Source organism: Rhinolophus hipposideros, assembly GCF_964194185.1.
Source record: "Rhinolophus hipposideros genome assembly, chromosome: 10".
Lineage (NCBI taxonomy): Eukaryota > Metazoa > Chordata > Mammalia > Chiroptera > Rhinolophidae > Rhinolophus > Rhinolophus hipposideros.
In genome coordinates, this window is record NC_138056.1 from 5,010,557 (window position 1) to 5,036,968 (window position 26,412).

The 26,412-nt window shown below is 53.9% G+C and overlaps 1 protein-coding gene across 1 annotated transcript; it reads right to left on the reverse strand.

The window, feature by feature from the left end:
- Positions 1-34: 34 nt before the first annotated feature.
- On the reverse strand, positions 35-20,651 carry SYT12 (synaptotagmin 12). The gene is made up of 8 exons (XM_081061838.1): positions 20,416-20,651; positions 14,419-14,475; positions 10,119-10,312; positions 8,163-8,555; positions 5,399-5,614; positions 4,620-4,740; positions 3,540-3,673; positions 35-2,185 (listed from the first exon to the last, which is right to left on the reverse strand). The coding sequence occupies exons 2-8, from the start codon at positions 14,450-14,452 to the stop codon at positions 2,012-2,014; spliced, it is 1,266 nt and encodes a 421-aa protein (XP_080917964.1). The 5' UTR covers positions 14,453-14,475; positions 20,416-20,651; the 3' UTR covers positions 35-2,011.
- Between the last annotated feature and the right edge of the window lie 5,761 nt (positions 20,652-26,412).

Below are 26,412 nucleotides of genomic sequence, written 5' to 3' on the forward strand. Positions count from 1 at the left end.
ACCTGAGTCTCTGGTTCCTGTAGAAGAGACGAAGGTGATTCGGGCCGAGCAGGACTCTCCAGAAGTCCCCTCCTTCCTGCCCCAGCTTTATTTTGGTTCTAGAATCATTCCAGTCAGCATACTGGGTCCCCACCACACCCATCCCAGGTGGATGGTCAACATTTCATGCAGTTAGAAGGAAGGAAAGAGGGGGAAGAGAAGGTGGAAATACATGGCCTGCACTGCATAGCCACTGGTGTAGAAAGAATCCAGGGTCTCCCAGGCTGCAGAGGTTCTCCAGCTGTGTGTCCCCGGGCCCTAAGCTGGCCTGGGCTGTGCACACCTCCTGGTACGGTCACTGGGTAGACAGCTTGGCCTCAGGGCTGGGCCATGGCGGTGTCAGGTGAGAGCCACGGTCCTTCCTCTAGTCCCAATTCTGGGACCCCACCCTGTTCCAGCCACGCCCTCCTGCCACATCATTGGGGATAATTAGTGGGCCTGGGTCTCCATGGCTCACCAGGGCCAGAAGCAGCCAGCCTGAGAGCCCATGCACATATGGGGGGGGGCGCCATAGAGTAGATACTAATCCCTCCTGCCCCCAACCTTTGAACCAGCAGGTACACCCACCCGTCCGCTTGGGCACCCACCCCACACTTTCAAAGGGTGTACAGCTGCCAGCTTCTCTGGGGCTGCCTTTGTGGATGGGAGCTGCCTTAGCCAGTGACCCTTCCTCCAGCTGGGGGTGGGAGGGTAGCCAAAGATGATGCATGTAGGGGTGTAACAGCCCAGCCCTTTTGCTTCTGGGCAGGACCCCTCTGGGGTACTATTCACACTCTGAGTTCCCCCAAGCCATCAGGCTGAAGCTAGACTCTCCTGAAGCCACCACTTGGTCGCTGCACCCAGGCTTCCCTCTCTCCCTTAAAGGTTTCTCCTGAGGGCTCTCCCCCATAGACCCCTTGCCCGAAAACTGCCCCCCTCGACTGCCCCTCACTGCTCAGGATGTCCTTCCCTCCGAGGCCCAGCCCAAGGCCCTTCTGCTCCACCATGACGTCCCAGGGGCCTGCAGCCCACGGAGGCCTCTCCCACAGACCCTACTGCCCACCAGTCCCCCATAGACTGAGGCAAATCTCTTCCCAACAGGGCCTGGCCTGGAGGGACTCCAACAAAGGCCGCGAAGCCAATGCCCGGTTTGTGTGGGACTGATTCTTAGGACCTGGGTCTGGGCCTCTGGGCCTTGGAAGGGTTATGGTCCAAGGGAGTAGATTTCACAGAGAATGACACAGGAGCCAGTGTCCCATGTGGCCTGCGGGCCTCTGCTTGGCGTGGTCTCTCGGCCTCTTCTCCTGGAGAGGCCCTGGTGTCCACTGCAGTGGGCTGAGGACTGTGTTTGGACAAGGAAGCTCACATCCATGCCACACTTAGGCTGGGCCGCCTGCCTGGGATACTCTCAGTTCTTTCCCTGCCCCCCCAAACCACAGCTCCCATCTCATCCTCCAGCCCCCAGAGCCCTCCCCCAGTCTGCCTGGCTGGGCTACCATTTAGTGCTGAGCAGATCAACAGGATGGGGCATCTTGTTTCCCGATGCCTAGGGGCTGTGTCTCGTTCGTGTCACCCCTGCTGATGCCTAGCACAGCACCTGGCTTTCGAGACTCGCTCGGTTCCAGTGCGTGGCCCAGCTTGGCACTGGTCTTCCAGCAGGGGTAGGGCATGGGGAACTCTGAGAGGCCAAGGTCACCCCAGGCTAAGGAGCATACCTGTTGGGGACCTCAAAATGGGAGAACAATGGGCCACTGCCCAGCTGCCCTCCTGGGGCACAGCTGGTCCTCAGTGGGAGAAACACTGGGCCCCTAGATACCTAGCCAGGCCTGGTCCTCCACTGCAGTCTGGACAGAGGGACCAAGATGACTGATGGGGACTCTACTGGAGACCCCAGCATTCATGGCTCCAGCTGGACTATGGAGAAGGGTGTCAGAGCTGAGCTTGCACCAGGCTCCAGGCAGCACCAGTGCCCACCCCAGCCTTGCCCCGGCTGCTAGTTTCGCCGGACAGGGTGCCACATGGACACAGGCCTGCGCAGTGTGGCCAGCATCTGGTTCCAGTGCGTGGTGCCCATGCCGCTAGCTGAGGGCCCGATGATGACATGGCCCACGTTGTCACCATGGCCATCGCTGCTGCTCTCAGCCACCGTCACACGGAGGGACAGGTCCTAGGGAGGAAGGGACATGGGTGCTGGGGTGCAATGCCAGAGGTGCTCCATGGCTCCCAGGCCCTAGTCCACACATGCTTGGCCTCAGCGGGGTGCCAGGAGCAGCTCCCTGAATCCTCCCCACATAGCAGTAGCCCCAGGTTCAAGTGCCAGCCTCCCCACTACCTTGCTGTGTGACCTTGGACAGTGACTTGGGCTCTTCCTACCTCAGTTTCTCCATCTGTAAAATGGTTCCTACCTCTTCTGGGAACAAAATGAGTTAAAGTTTACAGAACGGTACCTGTACCCAGTCAGAGCGTTACAATATCTGCTGTTCTTCCTAATATAATTGTAGCTTGGACTCAACTGAGGAAGGGAGAGAACCTGCTTAAGGTCAAAGCAGTGAGGTTGAAACTGGACCCCAGCCTAATCTCTCTCCTCTCCAACCCTCCTCTCCCATCCCAAGACATCTCTGGCCCTTGGAGGCTGGAGTAGTGGCATCGTGACTACCCAGAGGGAAGCAGGGGACAGGTGGGCAGCCTGTCATGTGAGGGTAACAGAGCAAGGCAACAATACCCCGGACTAACCAGGGATACGGGCATGTTTGCCTGGGTTAGGAACACCCAGACGGAGGCAGAGTTGTGGGCTTTTCAAATGCTGTCTTGGGAAGGGAGATCAGGCAGGTTCTGTACAGCCCAGGGCTAAGGGACAGCTTTTGGCTCAAGGCACAAAAAGATTTTCTCCCGGTCAGGAATGCCAAGGATGGAGGGAGTAGTGAGGGGAGGTGATGAATTCCCCATCCCCTGAGGCATGCAAGCAGCACCAGTGGTGTGGCCCAGGCCATGTCCTCTGCAGTGCCCCCCACCCTGGGTCTGTGATATCTGTGCTGGGAGGGGGTCTCCCTGGGGCACATCACCTTCTGAAGGCCACGGGGTGTGGGGAGCTCAGCAGGGCCTCTGCAGGTAGAACCCTGGGAGATTCAGGGCCCTCGGATTAGCCTTGGCTCCTCTCTAGGCCTTCACAGTTCCCTCCCCTGGGAACAGTTTTGCCTCAGATTCAGTTGAGCTGACACCTCCTGCAGAAGTCTCCCTGACCACCCAAGCCTGGCACGCTCTTAGTGGGTGAGGATTGTCTGGGGACTTTCCTGCCTGTCCCTTGTGAGCACCAAGGACGCAGAGCCCACGTCCCCAGCACCCACCATAGGGCTGCTATCTAGTGGGTGCTCAATAAATTCTTCTCGACTAGATGGCTTGAGGCAAACCCTCACCACCTGCAGGAGCCCTGAGAAGCTTGGTGGCAGGGGATGGAGTGGTCCCAGAGCCCTGGGGGTGACATGGCCTGGCCCCACCGCACTCCTTCATCATTTCCCTCTCACCTGGAGCACGATGGCTGGTACGGAGAAGATCATGGCTTCGTTAAACACTGGGTTGGGGTCGTCCCTCTTCACAGCTGTCTTCTTTTTGCTCATCTTTCTCCCATCCTGGAGCAGGTACACCTTGATGTAGGGGTCTGGGTGGGTGAGGGGTGGAGATGAGGGCCCGTGCCACATGCACCTAGCACAGCCCTGCCCAGTCCCAGGGGCCCAATGGCTCCAAACTCCCCAAACCTTCACTATTGCCATTATATCCTACAGTCCTGCCATTGGTCCTTTATTTCTTTTCTATTTGACAGATGAGAAAACTGAGGCTCACACACGTGTCAGAACAGCCAGGCTTTGGACGAGGGCAGCCCACCTCCCAACCCACACACGTGCTCCCTTCACATGATGCTTGGGGAGCTTGGCAGATCCACTGCTTTTCATTCTATAAATGGCCCGGGCGCAGACGTCAGCTCTGAGTCACCCAGTGCATGCTCAGCAGGGCTTGACTCAATGATGTGCAGCTCGGAAATAACAAGTGCCGTCTGCTTGTCACCTCCTGCCCACTGGGTGTCCTTGCTGTGCCTGCCTGGACTCTGGGTCTTCTCAGGCTGCAGTAGGTTGGGCTCCCCCAGCTTTCTGTCTTCAGGTAGCAGGGGCTGAAGGCTCCTGCAGACCTGGGGCCTCGGGTCCCGCTGGCACCTACACCACCCCTGTGGCCCTGGTCCCTGTGTAGGATCTGGGATGCAGTCCAACCCCTGCGAATGGGGTCTCCATCATGAATTCCAAGGTGGGACAAGGGTGCCCAGTGCCCACCCTGGTTTCCTCCCAGTGCCCTAGCCTTCACTGCTGCCTTCTCCTCTCGGACTCCCATCTCTCCCCCCACAGGGGCTCCCTGCCTCCCTCCGTGGTTCCCACGTTTCCCCAGCTAGGTTAATCTTCCCACTGTGCACGGCTCCTGAGCTCAGCCAAAGCTGGGGGTAGGGGCCTGGCACTGTGCCCCACACTTGCTGATGCCTGCAGGTGCCCAGGGTTTAGCAGCTGGGCCACAGCTACCACCAGCTGCATGGAGGAGCCAGACAGCTGGCAGGGCCTTACCCGCTGTGGTCTTGTCATTGGTCCAGATGAGATTCTTGGCCTTCACCACGACCACGGTGAGGCGCTCGGCTGTGGGGAGGTAGCTGAGGGAGAGCAGGATCTCACCCACAGCGTCAGCGACCTAGGAGATGGAGGCTCAGAGGGCTTCTGTCCCCTGGACCTCAGGGTCCAGAGAAAGCAGGAAGCTTCTTCCTCCATGGAGAAGTTGCTGCTCTGGGACCTCTCATAACAGGCTGACGAGATTGAGAAAGAGACCCCCTTCCCCACTCCTTGGAGTATGCACCATCTCTCCCTCCCAACGGGTGGGGGTCCTGCCTTGGAAGGAGGGCCAGAGGTTGCCTGTCAAATGTAGCATCTAAATGCAGTTATGTTCCCTCATTCCAGGCCAAGGAAAACATTGTGTGGTGGTGGTATACAGAGGTCCAAGTGGACTGGAATTAGTAGATCATTTGCTTATGCTCCCCCAAAACTCCTACATTTGTAAAGGTAAACGTCAGCTTGGCCTCGGAAATAACTCACGTTAGTGCCAGAGGAGAACTTCCTAACAGAAGCACTATAGGAGTAGAGCTCCTAAAGCTTTGGTGTTAGGAGCAGTAGAAGAGCGGTAAACAGTGGTCAGGGTGTTTTTCATTTGCGTGCAGTAAACTGAGTCTCCTTGAATGTGGCTCAATATCCTGAAGGTGTTGGAGTTTGGGTTGTTGTGGAGGAGAGTGAAGTCCTTCCTCTGAAGTGTATGTGTGTGACGCTCTCTTCACTGGGGGACCAGTGAGCAGACTTACCTTGTTCTGGTCCTGTAAGTAGAGCCAGCCGCTGAATGGCTGCAGCGGGAGGTCGAGGACAGAAAGCTTCAGCTCCACCACCCCCGTGCTGACATTCCGCTCATCCTCATCAATGCCAAAAACAGAAAACCGCAGGCTCTTCTCCTCCAAGGCTGCAGGGTCCAGGGGGATGGAGAACTTCTCGTCGAAGAAGATGGAGTAGGCATTCCTCTGGATCTGCAGAGAGAAAGGAGGACACTCCAAAACTGGGAAGGAGGTGGCAGCCAGGCGCCTGCAGGCCGTGACGGAGGGGAGCACTGGACGGAGAGTCCGGGGCTTGGGCTTGAGTCCTGGCTCTGCTGTGCCCCAACCTCAATGCTGATCTTTCCTTTCCTGGCTCAGCCCTGATGATTTAAAAGCCCTGCTGTCCTCCCCTCAGTGGTGGGCAATCTAGTGGCCTGGAATGTGAAGCTTCACAATCAGACCCTAACTAAGTCCCATCCTTAGTGCCCATGGCTGCACAGAACCCCGGTGACATGCTGGCTGAGCGGGTCTCTGTCTTTCTTCCACATATTCAAGTCCAGCCCTGGGTCAGGTATGCAGTGAGTATGAATTAATTGTCTGGAGAGTTGACAGCCATTGATGTCCCAGCCCCCGAAGAGCCTGTCGCAGGACTCTGAACGTTGTGGGACAGATGGGTGGATGGAATGACTAGGCAAGACTGTGTAGACTCCGTTGTGAAGCCCAGTCCTGCCTGGTGGGTACCTTTGGCCTGCTCTCAGGAAGCTGTGGGAGGGCCCCTGGGAAGGTGCACTTGCGGGCACTGCTCCCCCCTCCATGGGGGGGGCTGCCTTAGTCACCGCTTGGTGATATTTAAAGAGAGGAGCTCTCATTCCTGGCACCTCGCCTGAAGCTGGGGGGTTGCCCAGCTTGGGGGCAACCACCCACTCGCTGGGCTGGGCTGCTAAGAAGCCCGTCTTCTTAGGAATAAATCCGCCCGCACCTCCAGATGCCCTGAGCCACTCACTCTCTTTGGTGACCGCCTGGGCTGCGGGAAGCCTCCTCTTAACACTGCTTCCTTGAAGCTACATTCCCCACCTGCTCGAGAATGGAGGGCTCCTTCCCTCATGGAATAAAGCCCACCTCCCGATCCCCATCTCTACATTCAGGCTCTTTCTCTGGCCAAACTAGGCTGTTGGCTGTCCCCTGCCCAGAGGGGCCCAGGCTCCCTGATCACCCATTCTCTGCATAATGAGCACATGGGTGGAGAAATGAGGACCCCGGGGTCGAGTCCCGGATATCCTGCTCAATTGCTGGGGTAGTCTTGGGCAAAGCACTTTCCCAAGCCTCAGTTTCCTCATCTGTAAGATGCCCTCAATCCACCCCGTTGAGGTAATGAGAGAATCGTGGATGTGCTGGGCTCTGGGAACCAGGTTCTCAGCACATAGCAGGCTGTGGTGGCTGCTGTCTGTCAATGTCCCCTCTCCAGGGATGTGTCCAGAACACCCAGGGTCCTCCAGGCTGCCGTGGCCATAGGCAGTGTGGATTCGGGCTCAACAGGAAGCCTTCCCACTCCCAATAGACAACCTATTGAGCACTTCCCAAGGACTGCACTAAGGAAATTGCATATATTAACACATCCCCTCAAGAATTATGATGCCCATTTGACAGACGTGGAAACCGAGTCACAAACAGCCTAGGTGACTTACCCAAGGTCACGATGCCTGGAAGGAGGAAACCAGGATTTGAACCCAGGCAATCAGGCTCCAGGGTCCTGCTCCTAGCCACCCACAGAACTGCCCTTCAGAAGCTGGGCTGCTGCCTCTTGGATCCCACATGCACATGGCTGGTGGTCAGTTCTAGACCCTTCTAGACGGAGGGGGGCAGGATGGGGCGGGAGAGGGATGACAGGCCCCACTAAGGTGACCAGATACAGGTGGGTCTCTGAGGAGTCAGAAGGTACTTGGTTTTGCAGGTCTTCAGGCTCCTGCTCTGGTCAGAGGCCACGGTGTGCTGGCCTCGCCCACCTCAGGATTCCCAGCTTCGGCATTCAGACCCCTCCATCCAGCCTGGGTATCCTGGCCACCAGTGCTGGGCAGTAGGATTGTCGCACGTAGGCTTTGCTCCCTCTGGCAAGGCAGAGGGATCCATGGAGGGAGACGTAGCGCTGGCTCATGGGGGTGTGCTGGGGCCTCTCCTTGCCCCTCCTGGTCTCCCCCCACCCTGCCCCAGCCTGCTCTCGGCCCCAGAGCTGACTTCTGTCAGCTGCATCAACAGGCTCCCTTGCCCAAAGGGCACAGTACCTGTCAACGTGGCCCTCTCCACACACCTGTGTCCTTTTGGGTCTGGTAACCTCCCCTTCCCCTCATCATGTCAGACCAAGGTACCACATTAGCCTTGAAGTTTCTCTACACCCCATCCATACCAATTGTTAACAGTCCTGTTATTAAGCTCTCCCCAAATCAGCCAACTTGAGTGTGTCATCCCTTCCCTGCCAGGACCCCAGGTTGACACAGGGGACAGGTACGGAAATGGACGTCTACCACACACTGGATTCATATGGTAAGAGTGCCGAGAACTGTGCACAATGGCAGCCCGCAGGTGGAGACCCCAAACTCCGGGTCCTGTCCTCCCTATCGTCAGTAGTTCGGCTCTGGGACCAGAATCCAAACCCACTCTCCAGCGCCCTCCTCAGCTCCTGCCTGGCTGTGCAGACCTATCTGCCTGGGGAGAACTCCTGAGAGGCGGGACCACATCTTTGCCCTGCCCCGCAGCCCCCACTTACCCTGGAAATGCCCACGATCTGCTCATCTGGCAGCAGGCTGACGCGCATGAAGCAGGACTCGAAGCTGGCTTCCTCCCGCTCCAGGAGGTCCTTCCCCTGCAGCACGGCCACGTGGAGGGTGTGGGAGGCGGCATTGTAGTCCATGCTCACCTCCACCTGGCCCAGTGTGAAGTCCTGCCCGAAGGTGTTGCTCACGGAGGAGATGGAGTTGAGGGAGTCCACCGACTGGGACTTCCGGAGGGTCCCGTAGGGGGCCAGGTCCAGCTCACGGCCCATCAGCTCCAGGGGCCCCAGCTCACTGATGCTCTCAAAGGTGTCCTCGATGCTGAGGCTGCCTTTGCGACTGGGTGGCCCTCGAGTGCTGGCCCGCTGGGCATTCCAGGCAGGCACTCTCTGGGGGTAATAAAAGGGGATATGGGAGCATCACAAGGGCATTGGGGTTGAGGAGATGACAAAGAGATGCAGTAAGCTCTGCTCACTTGAGGTAACTCCAAGTTCCCCTTTTGCAAAAACAGGGCATACCTTAGTTTAGAAGGCCCTTGCTTAATGTTACTTCATGTCACTCAGTTTTCTCTCTCTAACCAGATGTAAGAGAGCGTTTTCTTAAAATGTTTATTTATATGGATTGAGTTCTATACATGAAGATGTTCATTGCAGTGATGTTTATGAAAAGGAAAATATTTAGCAATCTAGGTGTCCAGCAGAAGGGGAATGGGTAAGAATACTGGAGTATGGCTACTTACTGGATGATGATTGGGCAGCCTCAAAGGAAATTTTCAAAAATGTCTACAACATGAGAAAGCTTTCATGTTGGGTAACACTCACCCTAATATTTGATTTTTTCTTTCCTCTAAATTGACCTTAGGATTTAGGAAAAGCCTTTGTACCACAAGTATCTCCCATGTTGCTGCACGATCTTTGTGAACACAATTTTTAATGCTCTCCCCAATTTGCCATTGAGAGGATAGCCATAATTTATTTTACAATTCTCCTGCTGTTGAACATTGATGTTGTTTCTAATTTTTCACAAATATAAATAATGCAGCACTGAATAGATTTCCTGGCTTACAGGACACAGTCCTTTTGAAAGCATTTGATGCATGTCGCCAAAGTGCTCCTTAGAAAAGTTGTGCCAATTTACAATCCCCCCAACAGATGAGAGATAGTCCCCTCTGAAATCCCAAACAAGTGAGCATGTGGGGCCTGTAGCTGGTAACAGATTCTGGCTGTGCTCTCTGGAACATTACATGATGTTAGAAAAATCTCTGCCAAGTGTCAAATGATGAAACATTCAGCAACAGATACAGAGAGCCCTAAAAATGTTTGTACTCTCTCATACAGTAATTCCACAGCTGGACATCCATTCAAAGTATATAATCCCAAATGAAGACAAAGTTTTACATATAACACATTCATGGCATCATTTATAATGGCATTTAGTGAATCATGGCACATATATAAAAAGGAATCTTACACAGCTATTAAAATGGTGTTTATGATGGGTGTTTGACAATGAGAAAATGCTTCAGCTATAAGTAAGATGAAAGGGGCAGGGTATAAAAATCCAGGTAGAAATGACACCCATTGTGTAAAAACTATGCATGGATAAAAATGGGGGACAGTAGATTAAAAATATTGGAGAGAAATAAAACAAAATATTAGTAGTTTAAAAACAGTTAACAGTTGCTTGCCTCTGGGCGGTGGCATTTTGGGAAAGGTTTCTCTTATTTACAAGTATATTTTTCACAGAATGGTTCTTAAAATTGGAAGTATTCATTCAACAAATATTCATCAATTACCTAGCACTGGGCTAGGTTGGAGATATGGAGGAGGCGGAGGGCCTCGGAAGGAAATTAACCAGGAGGAGGTAAGGTGAAGAGCGAGTGGGGGCCGCCCCTGAAAGTGGCCGGTGGGGACATGGGGCCCATAACGGGGTGTGCAACTATGAAGCCTCACCTTCTGCCTGGCCTCTGCGTAGGTCTCGCCATACTTCTGCTGGAGGTACCTGTAATCGTAGTTGGGAAACGGAGAGGGGCTGGGGAAACTCCCTGATGTCCAGAGCTTCCACAGGCTCACAGCTGCAATTCCCAGCAGCGCCAGGGCTCCGGCAGCGTAGACACCCACCTCCCAGTCGGGGGGGCTCTTGATGACTGCAAGGCAAGAGCAGTCTCTCGTTAGTGGGCTCTGGGGCCCCTCAGGGGTTACAGACGCCCACTCAGGGAGTATTGACTTATTCATTGAACGAATATTTACAGAGTGCCTACTATGTGTTAGGCTAGGTGCTGGGGATCCGGTGTTGAACAAGAATGCAGTCTGTGGTTTCTGCTTCTACCCCGTCCCACAAAAATAAACATTTCTACCAGCAGTGACACTTGGCTAGAGCAGATGAAGAGCTGTAAATAATGGTTACATATTAATTAAGCATTAAATAAATAGGGTTGTTCTTGCGTCTTTGAGTTCTCTGAACTCAGCCCTCAGAGGACTTCTTGCTCCCAGGTAATCAAAGCAGCCTTTTTTGGGTCTGGGGAAAGAAGACGAGGATTTGGGGGAGAAAAAGAAATAACCCCATTTTGGGGGGTCTCAAATCTCATCTAGAACAACCCAATGTCCATCAACTGACGAATGGATAAATAAAATGGAATATCATAATAGGGAATGAAGCACTGATACGTATTACAACACAGATGAACCTTGAAAACATCATGCTAATTGAAGGAAGCCAGTCACAAAAGATTCTATTTATATGTTGTATGATTCTATTTATATGTTTAAAATAGGCAAATCTATGCAGACAGAAAGTAGATTAGTGATTGTCAGGGGCTGGGGGCTGGGAATGTGGAATATGGGGTTTCTTTTTGGAGTGATGAATGTATTCTAAAAATTGATCATGCGGATGAGTGTGCAATATAATAAAGCCCACTGAATTGTACATTTTAGGTGGGTGAATTGATAGTATATAAATTTATCTCAATAAAGCTGTTACCAAGAAAAAAATCCCAACTCAGCCAGAAGTGAGAGGTGGCTGCAGGCTATGCAGGGCGTGGGGACAAATCCAGATGCTCAAATGCTTTTTGGTCACTGATGAGTACGTACTTTCCTATTTGAGCCAAATATGGTAATGAACTATCCCTTAACCGTGTTGGCTGAGTCCTTACCCAGCACAGTGCTTGGCATATGGCAGGACCTTACATGTTAAAAGGAAACCTTCTGGGGAGCGAATGAGAGAGTGGGATTCATTTTGCAGATGGTCGCCCTGTTGGCAAAAACAGTTCTCTAAACTATTCTGAGTGTTGCCTCTACTCAATTCAAATGGGGAAACTGAGGCACACAGAGACTGTGCCCAAGGTCACGGATTCCAGCTCTGACAGGCTCCAGAACAAGCAGGGGTAACCTCTGACCAACCTGGTCTTGACCCAGCACAGTTCCCTAGTAGCAGCACAGTTAATGAGGTGGGGAGGGCATTTCAGGGGTGGAGATTTATCATTGTATGTCTGTTCAGCACCTACTGTGTGCGAGCACCTTGTGGAGTGAGTCAGTCTCAGGTCCACTCATGGTCTAGGAGGTGGGGTGGGCAAATAAATAGACAACACTGAATGATGGAAACAGCCCAGGAGGGCTTCCTGGAACTAGAGGAGGGATATCCCTTCCTGGAAGGACATCTAAGCTGAGATACGAAGGAGCAAGAAGTGTGCCAGGCCAAGGCACCAGGGACTGGCAGTTTAGGGCAGGAAGAGGAGCTGAACAAAGCCCAGAGGGCTCAGAGTGCCCAGTGGGAGGGAGGGAGTGGGGGCACTGGGGGCTGGAGGGGCTCCTCACCACTGTCCCCCAAAGTCCAACACATAGGGAGGAATCGTGCAGCAGTGGGAGCCCCTCAGGCAGTGGGTGGCCTCAGCCTGACCCTGCTGCTCTGAGCCCTGCCAGCTCTAGCCACAATCAACACGAACTCGCTCTGGAGAAGGGCTGGGCCCATCCATCAGCCCTCGCATTTATCCAGCACGTGGCACCCGATGAGGGCCCCACCTCCGCTTTCTAGAGAACTGAGGCTGGGAGAGGCTGCCACAGGAGTGAGAAAGCAGAGCCTTAGCTCCCTCCCAGCAGGCCACCTGGCCTCTCTGGGCTCAGTTCCCTCATCCGGAAGAAGATGATGACAAAATCATCCCCATCCAGTGGTTCCATCCCGGGGTTTATTCTAAGGGAAAAATCCCAACAAGTTTTCTGTCTGGTGTGAGTCATCCTGGCTGAACTTATTTATAACAGTAGAATCTGAAAACAGCAAGAAGGTCTGACCTGGGGCTGTGGCACTGTCTTAGGAGGGAATGTCACTGGCTTTTGAGAATGACAATGGAGGTCATTAGGCTGTCACTGTGGCAATGCAGAGAGACGTTTAAGACAATGTTGAGAACAAAACACATCAATCCCCAACATGGTATAACCTTATGATTTTGATGTAAAAATCACATAGTGAATGGACAGGGGCTGGACAGGGGCTGGGCGGGCTGGGGAGAAATGAGGGGAAGAAGAAATAAGGATACAGGGACTATTTATTTATTCCTGACCTTGGTTACCAGAATGTAATTTGTGGGCTAAATGAAACCACAACAAAGGTCTACAGAGGGCCCCAGGCCAGGCCTGCCCAGGTTGGGGAAAGCCTGGGATCTGGTGAAAGGGGGATGGGATGGGAACGGACCTGATTAACTGGAGAATGAGAGGCAGACAGAGCGGCTCCTCCTGAGATAGGCACAGCAGGGCCTGGGTGCCAGCAGGGGTTAGGCACAGAGGTCAAGCAGGCAATGGGCCGGGCAAGGTGGCAAAGCACAGCCAGACTCCCCTGAGAGTGAGGATCAGGGGTGGGGTGAGGATGGGGGGCTGAAGGACTGAAGCCAGCGCTCCCCTTGGCAGAAAAGGGGGGCAGGGCCGGGGGCACGAAAGGAACAGCCCCAGGAAGGTGACACGAAATGATGACAATTAATGCTCATTTATTTATTCATTTATTGGGAACCAGCTTTGGGATGGTATGGGAAGAATTCCCAAGGGAAGTGAGGGCTATGCTGAGACCAGAAATATAGAGGAGAAAGGAGAAGAGGCGTCAGTCATAGGTATAATAGATTCCCTTATCTTTGCTATTTGCCAGACTCTGTTCCAAGCACTTCCTGTGTATTAACCCATCGAGTTCTCAGAAGGTTCTATTATGATCCCCATTTTACAGATGAGGAAGCTGAGGCATAGAGGAGATATTTGCTGCCAGACAATCTGGCTCCAGATCTGTGCTTGTAACCTCCACACCAGTCTTGAGGACTTAGCCAGGTCGAGTCAGGGAAGTACTCCAGGCAAAGGGAATGGCATGTGCAAAGGCCTAGAGTTCGGCTGTGTTTGCACTGTGCTGGGCATGTCACATGGGTTAGCTCATTGAACCTCCCAGCAGTCCTTGAGGTAGGCTTCATTGCCCCATTTTACAGATGAGTAAGTGGAGGCTCAGATAGGTTTCATCACTCATCCAAGGCCACACCAGGACCTGGCCCAAGACCTGGGAGCCTGCAGGTGAAAAGTGGAAATCCCTAGCTGGGGGTCAGGAAAGGGGTGCCTAGTATATCTCTCAGCTCAGCCCGGCTGGCCGGGGGCTGTGCTAGGGCAGGAGCTGAGTGGTAGGGAGTGCCAGCCTGGGAGTCCGGAGACCTGGGTGCATGTCCTGACCCTGTTACTTACTCACTGTCCCTTTCCCTCCCTCCTGCCATCTGTAAATGGGGAGGGGAACATCGGAGAAAAGATGGTGAGGAGTGTGTCTGGTGTCTTGAGGCCATTCCCAAACTCCATGCCTGCTGGGGCACACAAGGGAAGGCGGGAGCTGCGTCCTCATCCATCCCTGGCCTGGACAGTCTCTGAGTGTAATGTCATGTGGATGTAACATCAAAGTTCCTGGGTTTCCTCTCACTTGGCTACTTGACAGGTTCCAGGAATGGCCCTGGTGAGTGGATTCTGTGTCACGGGCTCTTCCTTAGAGAGCAGCAGGACACAGGCCTCCAGGGAGATCCCTTCAAGTCAAACGGAGGGAGTTGCTTCCACAAAAGGAGCCACTGAGCGGAAAGATGAGGAGACCTCAGACTGCTTCCCGTCCCGTGTCCCCAAGGCTGTGTGCCTTGGGCAAGTCACTGATGGTCCTTACCAGTAAAACAGGGCCATTATTGGTGTCCCACTGATACCCCCACCCCAGGGCTGGTGGGAGGGTCCTGCGAGATGGCATGTTGCCTCTGGGACTCACCATTCAGGTGGTATTCTGCCACGTCCACGGCCATGATGCCCACTGTGGTGGCTGAGACTGGAAGGGAAAAGAGAGTCAGCAAAGAGGGATTCAGAGCAACCCTGTGCCCTGGGCTCCACGGTGCCCATGCGCCTGTCAGCCAGAGCGCACACTCAGCTATGAACCCCCCACCACGCCAAAGGAGGTGGTTTTTGAAATAGCATTTTTATTTATTTTCTATATTTTTTAAAATTGTATTGGGGAATATTGGGGAACAGTGTGCTTCTCCAGGGCCCATCAGCTCCAAGTAGTTGTCCTTCAATCTAGTTGTGGAGGGTGCAGCTCACTGGCCCATGTGGGAATCGAACCAGCAACCCTGTTGTTCAGAGCTCGTGCTCTAACCAACCAAGCTACCCAGCCGCCCCATGAAATAGCATTTTTTAAAAAATGGTGTTTGAAGCTCTCTTCAAGCATTTTAAGACCTCACTGCAGGGTTGCCAGATAAAACACAAGAAATCCAGTGACATTTGAATTTCAGGTTCATTTTTAGTATAAGTACGTCCAAATATTGGGACATACTAAAAATGTATTCATTGTTGATCTGAAACACAAACTTTGTTGGCATCTGTATTTGGATTTGCTAACTCTGGCACCCCTACCTCACTTCCACTCTACCAACAACAGGCTGACCAGCAGCCACTCTTTGTTACTTATTAGAGCGCCACTCCCCCCCAGGGTCTTCACTAAGCAGTACCATCAGGGTCACAAAACCTGTCAATGAGGGACCACATAACAAAACGCACAGTGGTCCCATGAGATTCTAATGGAGCTGAAAATTCCTACTGCCTAGTGACATCTGAGCCTCTGGAATGCTGAGGCACAATGCATTATAATTGCCTACAAGTTCAGTACAGTAACAGGCTGTACAGATTAGTAGCCGAGGTGTGCAATAGGTTACAGCATCTAGGTTTGTGTAAGTGCATGCTACAATGTTCGCACAACGAAATCGCCTAATGACGCATTTCTCAGAACGTACCCCTACCCCACTATTAAGCGACGTGTGGCTGTACTTAAAACACTTTTGTTTCCATTGGAAAAGAAAAGGCTGTTTCTGCAAGATTCTGTTCTCAGTCCTTTCACTCCCCACCCCACCCACCCTCCACTCCCAAGTTTTATGAACCGCTGAAGGTCTGAGTTGTTCTAGAAAGGTCTAGAAGCTCATACAAGCCATTAGCTGAACCCAGGGACTGCTCATAGTTTTATTACTGTTGTTGCTAAGAAGTAAATTTGGCTCGCAGACATATTTTAAATGGGGAGAGTTTGAAAAGGGAAGGCCAGGATGAGCTGTGTTGGTCTCACTCGGGGGACATGGAAGAACAGGATAACCCCCACCCCAACCTCTGCGTTCCCTCCTGCCACAGAGAGGTGGGCAGAGGCAGATGAGGAGGGCAGACGGCGGTGTGAGAACTGCACTGCGCTTACCCACCCAGGGCGGTGCTTTTCCATTCCTGCGAGAATGCCCGCTCAGCATTGCTGGACGTTCTCGCTCTTTAAAGAAAAGCCAGATACCTGGATGTGTCATGTACAGTTTCTTGATTTTTTTTTAAATGTTGCAACTAATTCACCAAAAATATCAACACTGGTCAGGCACAGTGTAAAAAGCTGCTTGGCTGTGGCTTGCCCATTTGTAACCCTTCCAAGCAGTCTGTGGGCTCTCTTTGGGACTGGGGTCAAATCAGAGGGTGAACATTATCCTGGGCATTTTCCAGAATCCTGGGGTTCTCCCCGATGTGGGGCTCTGGAACCAAGAAGTCATGGTGCCTTGACGCAGACATGTGGGGCATCAAGCACACGTGGGAGTGCCTCAAGGCCCACGGCGGAGACCTCGAGAAGCAGGGTAGAGCAGGGCCCTGGGCAAAGCCCTGCAGGTGCACAGACTGCTCCTTGCTCCCAGCATCCCTGCTGATGCCCACACAGTGAGATGTGGTTGTCATGGTGATGGGAGGGCGGTGTTAACCAGGAAGGGCTTCACCTGCGTTGACTCAACGTGGAAGCTCATTCCTGGGACCTGGACTGGAGATCACGATGATAGTTATTCTTGCCAAGCATTCCTTACATCCAAGCGCAGCTCTAAGCACTTTGCAAATATATTTACTACCTCACCTAATCCTCTAACAATCCCATGAGGCAGATACTATTATTACCTCTGGTTTGCAAAGGAGAGTCTTGAGTCATAAAGATAAAGTCCTTTGCCCCAGGCCATACAGCTGAAAAACTGTTCAGCTCAGGCCATCTGGCTCACCCCTGTGCCCAACTTGCAGGCAGGCATGTGGTTTCGAAAGTTTCCTAAGAATCTTCAGGCTAAATCAGGCACTATGTACAAGCCCAAGGTGGCCCTAGTTCCTGGCAGAAGGGTGTCTGGACGCATTGAAACACACGTTAATGTGAACACACAGGTACCAGCCTGCCTCTGCCTTGCTGGGAATCTGATGATGCCAGCGGCTTTCTTTCCTGCACACCTGGCACAAGCTGACATTGGGAGAGAGAGGCCGCCCTGGGATGGCCAATGCCAGCAGCGTGGGCTGGGTACACCCCTGCAGCAAGTACACATGGTATGGCACAGAATCTGCTGATCCAACCTCTGGCTGTCCAGGAGCCCCCATCCCTCCAAGGATGGTCCATCTCAGACTCCGGACTCCCACACTGCCTGCCTTTCTCCCTCTCCTCATCACAAACCCCCCTGCCTGGGAGCTGTGATTTCAGCGAAGGTGTGAACGACCCCAGGCACACCCAGACCCGCAGTGGTGCCCTGTGAAGTGGCAGAAGCCAGAGCATATCTGTCTGAGCGGAGGGAGGAAAGAACTGGGGGGAGAGTCAAGGCTCCTGGGTGGGGGACACTGTGAGCAGAGCTCTGAATTCCAGATCTGTCCCCTCATTTGCTCTGAGCCTCAGTTGTCCCTTCTGTAAAATGGGGCTCCTGCCTGCCCTATCAGGGTGCTAGGGTGGAATGAGAAGTAAGTGTGGTCTTGGCCTGGCAATTGTCCAAAAGCCCCCTTGCTCCTCGTTTAAGCTGTGGAATTGTGTGGGCAGCACTGCCAGTCTACAGATGTGTTTCATTTGTCTTAAATATAAGTGAGTTTCCAACATTTAAAAATTGGGAAATTTCCCATTAACAATGGATTTCTAAAAAGAAAAGTAAAGAAGGATGGATTGCCAGCTTCTCTTTAAAAGTTAGATCTGGGGGCAGTGGGGCTATATCCTCCCTCACCTCCCCAAATAGCCCGAGCTAGAGCTGAGCAGGCTTTGCCCCTTCAGACAGGGCACTGGCTCTGCAGGCCTGGCACTTTCCATTCACTGCCAGAACCTGCTGGCCCCTGGAAGCGTCTCCGTGCATGAGCCTGGGAAGCAGGACTTCAGATGCACTAGGGGAGGGAGGTTCAGAAAGGTTAAGTGACTTGCTCAGAGCCACACAGTCAGCAGTGGTGGAGCTGGGCAGCCCTGTCTGTCGCCTTGTCCAGTGCCTCTTCTATTATAGTAGACACAGCCCCTGTGCCCAGGCCTTCACCTCCCTCAAGACCCCTATGGAGCACAAATCCTATTACTAACCCCACTCTGCAGAGGAGGAAAGTGAGGCTCAGAGAAGGGCAGTGAGTTTGCTCAAGGTCACCTAACCAGTAAGCAGAGAGCCGAGACCGAGCGGGATGCGGCTCTGCCTCAAGCACCCTTCTTAATGGCTTTACGCACTTTCCCTGAGACCCCCCGACTCCATTCACTGACTACAGCAACCTCAGCAGGCTCCGACTGGCAGCCTGGAGGTCTGCCAGGCAGAGGGGCTGCGGCTTTGGCTCAGAACAGGATGCTGACAAGGCATGTCCGAGGCCAGGGCAGCCGGTGACCAGAGCTTCCCAAGCTTAAGACACATAGGAAATGGGGCACAACAGGGACAGCCAGAGCTGTCCCAAACCCACTTCTGAGCTCCTCTGGTCCATGTCCCCTTCTTGGCACCCAATCTATTCATTCTGACCCGAACCTGCATGGAGTATGCTCTCTGAAAACAGCTCTAGGTTCAAATCCAGGCTTAATCAAATCTACCTGGCAATACCTACCTAAAGCTATAAGAATTAGATACAATGTACGCTAAATGCTTAGCATGCTGCCTGGCTCATAATAGGCACACACTATAGACCTGATAATTGAATGAATAAATGGATCCCCATTTTAAAGATGAGGACGCTGGGGCCCCTGGTCACTGAGCGTATGAGGAGCAACACCGGGATTGGCGCCAAGGTGCGATGGATCTGGCTTGGGCTCTTGGCCACCATGCCACCTCCTGACTAGGCTTTTCAGGGGGTGGAGGTGGGTGGGAAGAACTGCCACTGGCCTTACAGGAATCTGACCACAGCCAGTCCAGGGCCCCTCCTGGGCTTGTCAGAGAAATGGCTTTCCAGGAATTTTGTGCCTCTGCAGGGGAAAAGGGTCCCGTGTCTCTGCTCTTCCCACCCCATTTCCTTGTTCTGCGTCTCCAATCTCTGGCCAGCAGGGTGTTGGCGCTCGCTACCCTCACTCTGAGGCCAGCAGGTAGTGGGAATGACAGGAGTGGGGACAGGGCAGCCCTCCACCTCCCAGGCTGAGAGCCTGTTTAGGATCTTTAGGTTTGAAAGTCTTTTCAAGTGCTCCCCCCTCCCTGTCTGAGATAACCACATCCGGCTACCCATCCCCCCAAATCCCACAGAAACCACAGTGAAGACTGGCTAGGGTGGTGGTGGTTGGCATTTGTTGGGCACCTACCATGAGCCAAGTACTTTACCAAGGACTCGCCATAGAGTCGCTATGTTATTATTATTAGCAAATATTATTATCTGCTAATGTATTATTTTAGCAAATCCTCCTTGCTGCCCTACAAGGGGGCTGCTACTCTGCCCATTGTGCTGGTAAAAGAACTGAGGTGCAGGAAAGGACTTGCCCATAGTCACCAGAGCTGATGAGAGGCACTCAGAGCCTAAGCTTGGGAGCCCCCACTTCCCCAAGCTGCTTGGGGAAGGTTTCATCTTGCAGAGTGGGGAGGCAGAGGCTTGGGGACATGTCTTGACCCTTCTCCAGACCGGCTGAGTTACCAGGAGTGGCTCTCCTGCCTGATCTGGGCCTCAGTTTCCCCGTTTCTGTGCCAAAGCACAACTGCTGCTGCTCTCCAAACCTGTCCCACTCTGGCTCTGGGAAGGGGCTGATATTCCAGGGTGCAGGTTTCCCAGGCACTTTGCGGTGGGGGTGGCCTCACTGAATGAGGAGGGGGGGCTCACCATCCCTCTGTAACCCCTGGAAGGGAGGTCACCATGTTGGCTGACTCAGGTCTCTTCCACTCAAAGACCTGGCTCCAGGGTCCCACGTTCTGCCCCATTCCCACAGCCTCTTCAGCCCAAAACCACAGCCCGCGGCCCCCAGACCCACACACTTCCTCTCCCAAAGAGCAGCAGCATCGGCAGTTCTGAATGGAAAGCCCCCCACCCAGGCCAGACCGAGGCTGAGGATCCTTTCCTGGGTTCCCGGGGGCCTCCTGGCCATAGGGGACCGACGTGCCTCTCAGGAGTGGGGCATTTCCTGAAGACCCAGCACCCGTGCTGCGGGAACCCCCAGGGTATAGGGGGACAGGAGAATGGGGAGCTGACCCGAGAGCCGGGAGGGGGTGTGAGGCGGGGCCGAGGCAGTGGGGACAGTCAGGGTGCTGATTGTGAATGTGAGGGGCGTGCGTGCAGCGCGGGCGCCCGGGAGGCGTGTAAATGGCCGGGGGAGCCGCGTGTGTGCACACGCGGGGCGGGCGTGCGGGGCGCGATGCGATGCGCAGTACGTGGAGTGGCTGGGCCGGGGAAGGGCGCCCGGCGTGCGCGGTGCGGGCGTGCGTGTGCAAGCGCGGCGCAGGTGTGCAGACACGCGGAGCGGCGGAGCCCGGGGGTCCGCGGCGAGGGGAGGGGGCCTGCGTGAGTCCGCGCGCCCTGCGCTGGGGGCGGCGGGGTGAGCACTCACCTCGGTTCGGGCTCCCGCGTGGGCTCCGGCTCCCGGCTCCGGGTTCCCGGCCAGCGCGCACGCACCGGCGCCGAGCCTGGCGGTCGCCCGCAACGCCACCCCTGCAGTGTCGCCCGGCGCCCGCCTCGGAGGAGCGCGGCGCGGGCCGGGGGCTCGGCCCGGCCGGGGCGGCGGAAGGGAGCTGCGCCGCAGTCCGGGCACGCTCCCAGGAGCCTGCCGCGCGCTCCCTCGCGCTCGCCCGCCCGCCCGCTCCCCGTTTAATTTAAAGTGACAACCTCGAGCGCTCTCTTCGCTCCGGGGAGCCGCGCGGCGCTTCCGGGGTCTGAGCCGAGGATCCCCAAGCACACACGGGCCTCCCGGGGGTCTCCCCAGGCGGAGTCCAGCCCCTCACTCGCAGGCTGGGGGTACGAGGGTGGGGATGGATGCGCTCACCAGGGGCTCCTAGAGGCAGGCGGAGCACTGGACGCAGAGTCAGCAGGCCTCGGGGCTAGCCCCAGCCTCCTGCACCCGGCCTTATCCTGTTCCCTTTCTGGGCCTCAGTTTCTTTTTCTGTAAAACAGCCCGATACTGCGCACCTCCTAGGAACCGCTGAGAAAGCAGGCGGCATCCCCTTCTCTGGATGGACAATTACCCTCTCCCACCAGGATTGGGCTGTTACTGTAGGCCAACATCATCTCAATCCTCACAACGACCTAGTGGGGTCGTGGTCCATTGTTTTACACGAGGAAACAGGCTCAGAGATGAAATGACCTTCCCAAGGTCACAGAACCAAAGGTCAGAGCTAAGACTTGAACCCAGGTCCGTGTGACTTCAAAGTTCATACTCTTAACCACTTAGGGGTCGTGCTTTCTCTCCCAAAAGAATGAATGAATTTTTCAGGAGATATTTATGACACCCCCGCTGGACGCCAGGCACGATGCCAGGTGTGGGCCATCTTGCGGGAACAGGGGCACAGATCCCACCTGCCCTCGCAGTCTGGCGGGGAGGCGGGCACGCATTACCAGGGGCTGGGGTGTGCAGAGGACGTTGCCACGTGCCGTGGGCGCAGTAACCAGGAGAGCAGGCTGCGGGGGCACCTGGGGAGTCCTGGGGTGGAGTGGGAAAGAGGGGTGAGGATCTCAGGTGGGGAGCGAATGTGCAAAGGCAGCGGTGGTTCCTGGATTCTCTGCCCTCTGGGCCTTCGCGGCTGCCCCCTCAGGAGGAGCTGGGTCTGTGCTAGCTTTGTAGTGAGGAGGCCCTTGATCTACAAGGCTGGACCCTGAGGAGCCAAGAATGCAGTTTCACTCTCATCCACAGGGGGCGCCCTTGTTCTCCATTCATTTTTCTGGCCCTGGAAGAGGAAGGAGATTGGACATTAATTATACCCTTGGAGGAGAGAGGCTGGGCACTGGGTCATGGGCTTTCATTGCCATTTCTCATTTAACTTAATCTTCACAGCCACCTGCAGTTGGGCATGAATGAGCCCATTTTCCAGATGAGGATATTGAGGCCTGAGGAATGAGAGAGTTCCTAGTTTGGGAGGAAGAGATGAATTAGATACACCATCCACACACAAAAGGACACACTCTGATGCAGGCTTCTTTTGGAGCAGCACAAAGGTGAAGTTGAGGCTGGTCTGGTTCTGGGGTCAGCCCCCCAGATGCAGGAGCTAGAGCGAGCATGTGAAGGGAGGTATTGTCAATTTCAGACTAAAGACCCTTCAAGGAACAGAAAAGCACGCGCATGTGAACCAAAGACAGGGACTACAAGGGCCAGCAGCAGTTGGGTATGAAACGCATTGTAGTGTGGACACAGTGGCACACGGCACAGCAAAGAGGGAAACAAAACTACCACTGCCCACAACAAGGTGGGTGACGTTTGCTTGCAGTGTTAAGCAAATGAAGCCAGACACAAAAGAACAACATTGTATGATTCCATTTATACAAAGTTCAAAAAACAGGCAAAAGGACTCTGCTTCTAGCAGTCAGGATGGCTGCAACCATGGGGTGGTGACCAGAAGTGGAGCTCTGGGGTGTTGTTCTTGTTCTGGCTTTGACTTCAGCGCTGGTCCCCTGGGTGTGCTTGTGAAAATGTGTGGCCTTGCAGACTTATGATTTGTATACTTTTCAGTATGTGTGATACACTTCAATACAACTTACAAGAACAAACAAAAAACCTCATGTGGCTGCCCACTGCCCTAGAATAAAAGCCAAACTCAGTTCTGTGGATCAGAGGCCCTGCTGGCCTCTCTGACTTGTCCTGTCACCCTCCTCCTCACCCATCCAGCTCTCACCTCGGGCCTTCTGGTGTTCCTGACACTTGCCAAGCCATTTTCCGCCTCAGGGACTCTCGTTTGCTGATCCCTTTGCCTGGAAAGCCCTTTCCCTGCTCTCAGCAAGACTGCTTCCTCCATCTTCTGTGCAGCACCTTAAAGAAGCCACCTCTTCAGAGAGACCCTCCTGACTACCCCACCTACTACCTAAAATTCCACCCACAGCATGCTGTTCATTTCCTTCAAAACAACAGCCATAATCTGCAATAATTTTATTGATTTGTTTAGAGTTCATTTTCTGCATCCACCAGTAGACTAATAATCACAAACCCATGGCATACTTACTATGTGCCAAGTGCTCTTCTAACGTGTTAAAGCATTGAATTATCATCCAACCCCATGGGGAGATACAATTCTTAGCCCTGTTTTACACTTGAGGTGACTGGGGCTCAGAGAGGTTATGTAAATTGCTTGTGGTTACACAGCTGGAAAGTAGCAGAGCCAGGATTTAAATCCAGGCAGCCTGGCTCCAGGATCCCTTCTTTTAACTCTACACTTTGACAGATTTTTGTCTATCTTCTTCCTTGTAGTATATCTGGGACAGTGCCTGGTACACAGTAGATACTCAATAAATGTTTGTTGTGTGAATAAATAAATGAATGAGTGAATGAAATGCCAGGGGGAGGTCGGGGAAAGCTTGGATCCCAGAGTGGGTGTTGAGGAGAGCGAGTAGGCAATGTATCTAGAGTCCCAATAGCAACTGGGAACTGACGGGGAACTGACGGGGAACTGACACCGTGTTTCCCTGAAAATAAGACCTGGTCTTATATTAATTTTTGCTCCAAAAGACACCTTAGGGCTTATGTTCAGGGTATGTCCTCCTGAAAAATCATGCTAGGGCTTATTTTCCGGTTAGGTCTTATTTCTGGGGAAACACGGTAGCAGATGGAGGTTCCCAGACAGCTGGCTTAACTGCAGCTGTGGTCAGGGCCAAGGCGTTACCTGTGCCAAGGCGTTACCTGGGCCAAGGCGTTACCTGGGCCAAGGCGTTACCTGGGCCTGGGCACATCTCCTGTCCAAGTCGAGCCCACCTTCAGCCTCCCCTACAGGCCCTACAAGGCACAGAAGCCATTCCCAGAGGGAGCTCTGCCTTGAGTGCCCGCATCCTATCTGGGGTCCCTAGCAGGATGTAAGTCCCCCAGCAGGTGATGCCAGCCATCCGGTGTCTAGGCTGTGGTGGCCCCGGAGAGAGTGACATAGATCATATGAATCACCTGTTTCTGGCCATAGCCTCTCATGACCTTGAATTGCCCCAGGGTTAGGAAGGTCCCGTGTGACTTAGAGTCTAGGTTGTGGTGCTGCGGGTGGGTGAAGGCCATGCCTGGGTCATTATCTCCCTTGAGTCTGTCGCGAAGTTTCCAAGCTCCAGTAGCTGAAACCAGCTGGTTCCCCAGCATCTTCTTCACCAGCCTGTCCTGTTGGGGACATCCACGGCTGAGGGCTTGTTTGCACCATCTCCCGGAAGGGCCCCAAGTCACTCTTCATCTGCCTCTGGGACAACTGCGACCCGTTCCCAAAGAACCGTGGCACCTCAGGTGAGGCACTGCCTTGAAGTCTGGCCCAAGGGTGGAGATTTTGAAAAGTGTCATGAAGAAAATAAAGCAGGGGGACATGCCGGTGATTGGGTGGTCAAGGAAGGCTTCTGAGCAGGTGACTTTTGAGCTGGACCTAACGTGATACGACTCTCTGGGGCATTCCAGGCAGAGGAAACAGTGAGTGTCAAGGCCCCGGGGCAGCAGAGAGCCCAGTGCTATGCGACCAGACAGAGGCCGGTGGCTTCAGGGCACGGTGATGAGAAGTGAGTCAGAAAGGTGAACAGTGGCAGATCTGGTGGTGACAGGAGGAGGGACCATCATGATTTTATGTCAACTTTTGTGACTCCTTTTCTTACTGTTCTTGGAACATAGTTGGAAGGCTAAGAGTTGGGAAGACATTGCAGGATCCAAGCAGACGACGTGGGGACTCAGAACAGAGTTTCATCGGGAAGAGGAGTTGACAGGTTTAGGGTCTATTTTGGGGGCACAACTGGTTAGGAAGAGAAGGTCCTACTATGCCATCCACTAGGCTCATAAAATAGTATGGTTCCAGAACAAGCCTGCCGTGGGGAGCTTTTATGATGCTCTTTTTGGGATACTATACCCTATTTGGTTGGAGACTCTGTCTCGACACATTTAAAGAAACACCACTCTAGCATCTAAAATAGCTGAAAAGTTATTTACATCTTTTCAGAAGCCTTTCTGGAAAATGCCAGAGGAATATGAACACACAGCAAAAGCCCCTTTCTTCCCATCCTCTCTCACCCATGGCTGCTGCTCCCCAAATTTCTCTCTACCTGGCTCCAAATTCTTTCCTGAGTTCTTTGTTCAGGTTTTCCCGCCCCCACCACCCCCACCCCTGTTCTCATCCTGCCTCTTTGTGTGTATGATGTTTTTCTCCAGTCATGAGTTCTCTGACTTTCCCAGTGGAATCCAGCCCGGCCTCCCTCTGGTCTCTCCAACCCCCTTTTTCCCATTCCCACCCGCTTTGAGGTCCAGAACCCTAATTGCCAGCAAGGGAGGAAGGAGCCACTGGACGTTTCTGTATTCACAGTTTTTTCTGGTCACATACAGGCAGGAACTTTCTAAAGATCAAAACAGCAGACACACAAAGGAATTCTCATAGTGAAAGCCACGCAGCTGAGATCTGTTAGGCATGTTTCAAACACTATACTCATCATCTCCTTCAATCCCGCCAGACCCACGCGGATACTGAGCCTTGAGGAACCCAAGTCTAGGGAAGTTAAAGTCACTGGCCATGGGGAGCCCGCAAGCCCCAGGCCCGCATCCTGAGCCCCATCTCTCCAAGGAGCCCCTTAACCTCCCTTTGCTCTTCATTGAAGCTCCCATCATCCCATGACCTGAGGGCACCCACCTTTCCTGATCCCAGATGCCTCCGCCTTCCACGCCAGGTAAGGAAGTGGTCCTTCCATCGGCTGTCATCAACACAGCTCTTTGGACAGTTGCTGTCTGGACTGCAGAGTACGAGGCCAAGGCCCTGGGAGCCGGGATGGGCGAGTGTTGATGGGAACAAGCTCAGGAAAGCCTGGAGGTGCCAATGCTGCCGGGTGGCAGGGACTCATTCTCTCAGCAATGGCCCCAGCCTGCCGCTTCCCTGTTGCAACCCCCCACCCCAGGGACTTTCTGTCTCTGCACCCACCAGACACCTCGGCTGCCTCTTTCCCCTGTAACTAAGGGCCCCTTTGTCAGGAGAAGCTGTCACTGGCTTTAGGGTGGAGGAAGTTTAAGGGGGAGCTGCAGCTCTAGAGGTGGGGCAGGGGCCCCCATGCCGGCCGTACAGTGTCTGCCTAGAGTGACCTGTCTGCCAGCCCTTTCTCTTCTGCTGAGTGTCACTCTGTCCATCTGCCTCTGTGGCTCCAAGGCCCAGGGTTGGAGTGACTCTCCCTGCCTTACTCCCAGGCCCATCCAGCCCTCTGGGCCCACGTTCACTGACTGAGATGGTCCTTCCATTGCTCCTTCTCACTGTCTTTGGCAGTCCCAGCCTCCAGAGAATGTAAATGGTGGGGGGTGAGAGGCCACAAGTGTCCCAGCTGCCTGTGGAGGGCAGGACAGGACACCTAGGCCCCCCGGACCTCAGATCCCCATGCCAGGCCTTGTTGCTGCCTCCATTTGAGTCAAAACAGTCTTGGG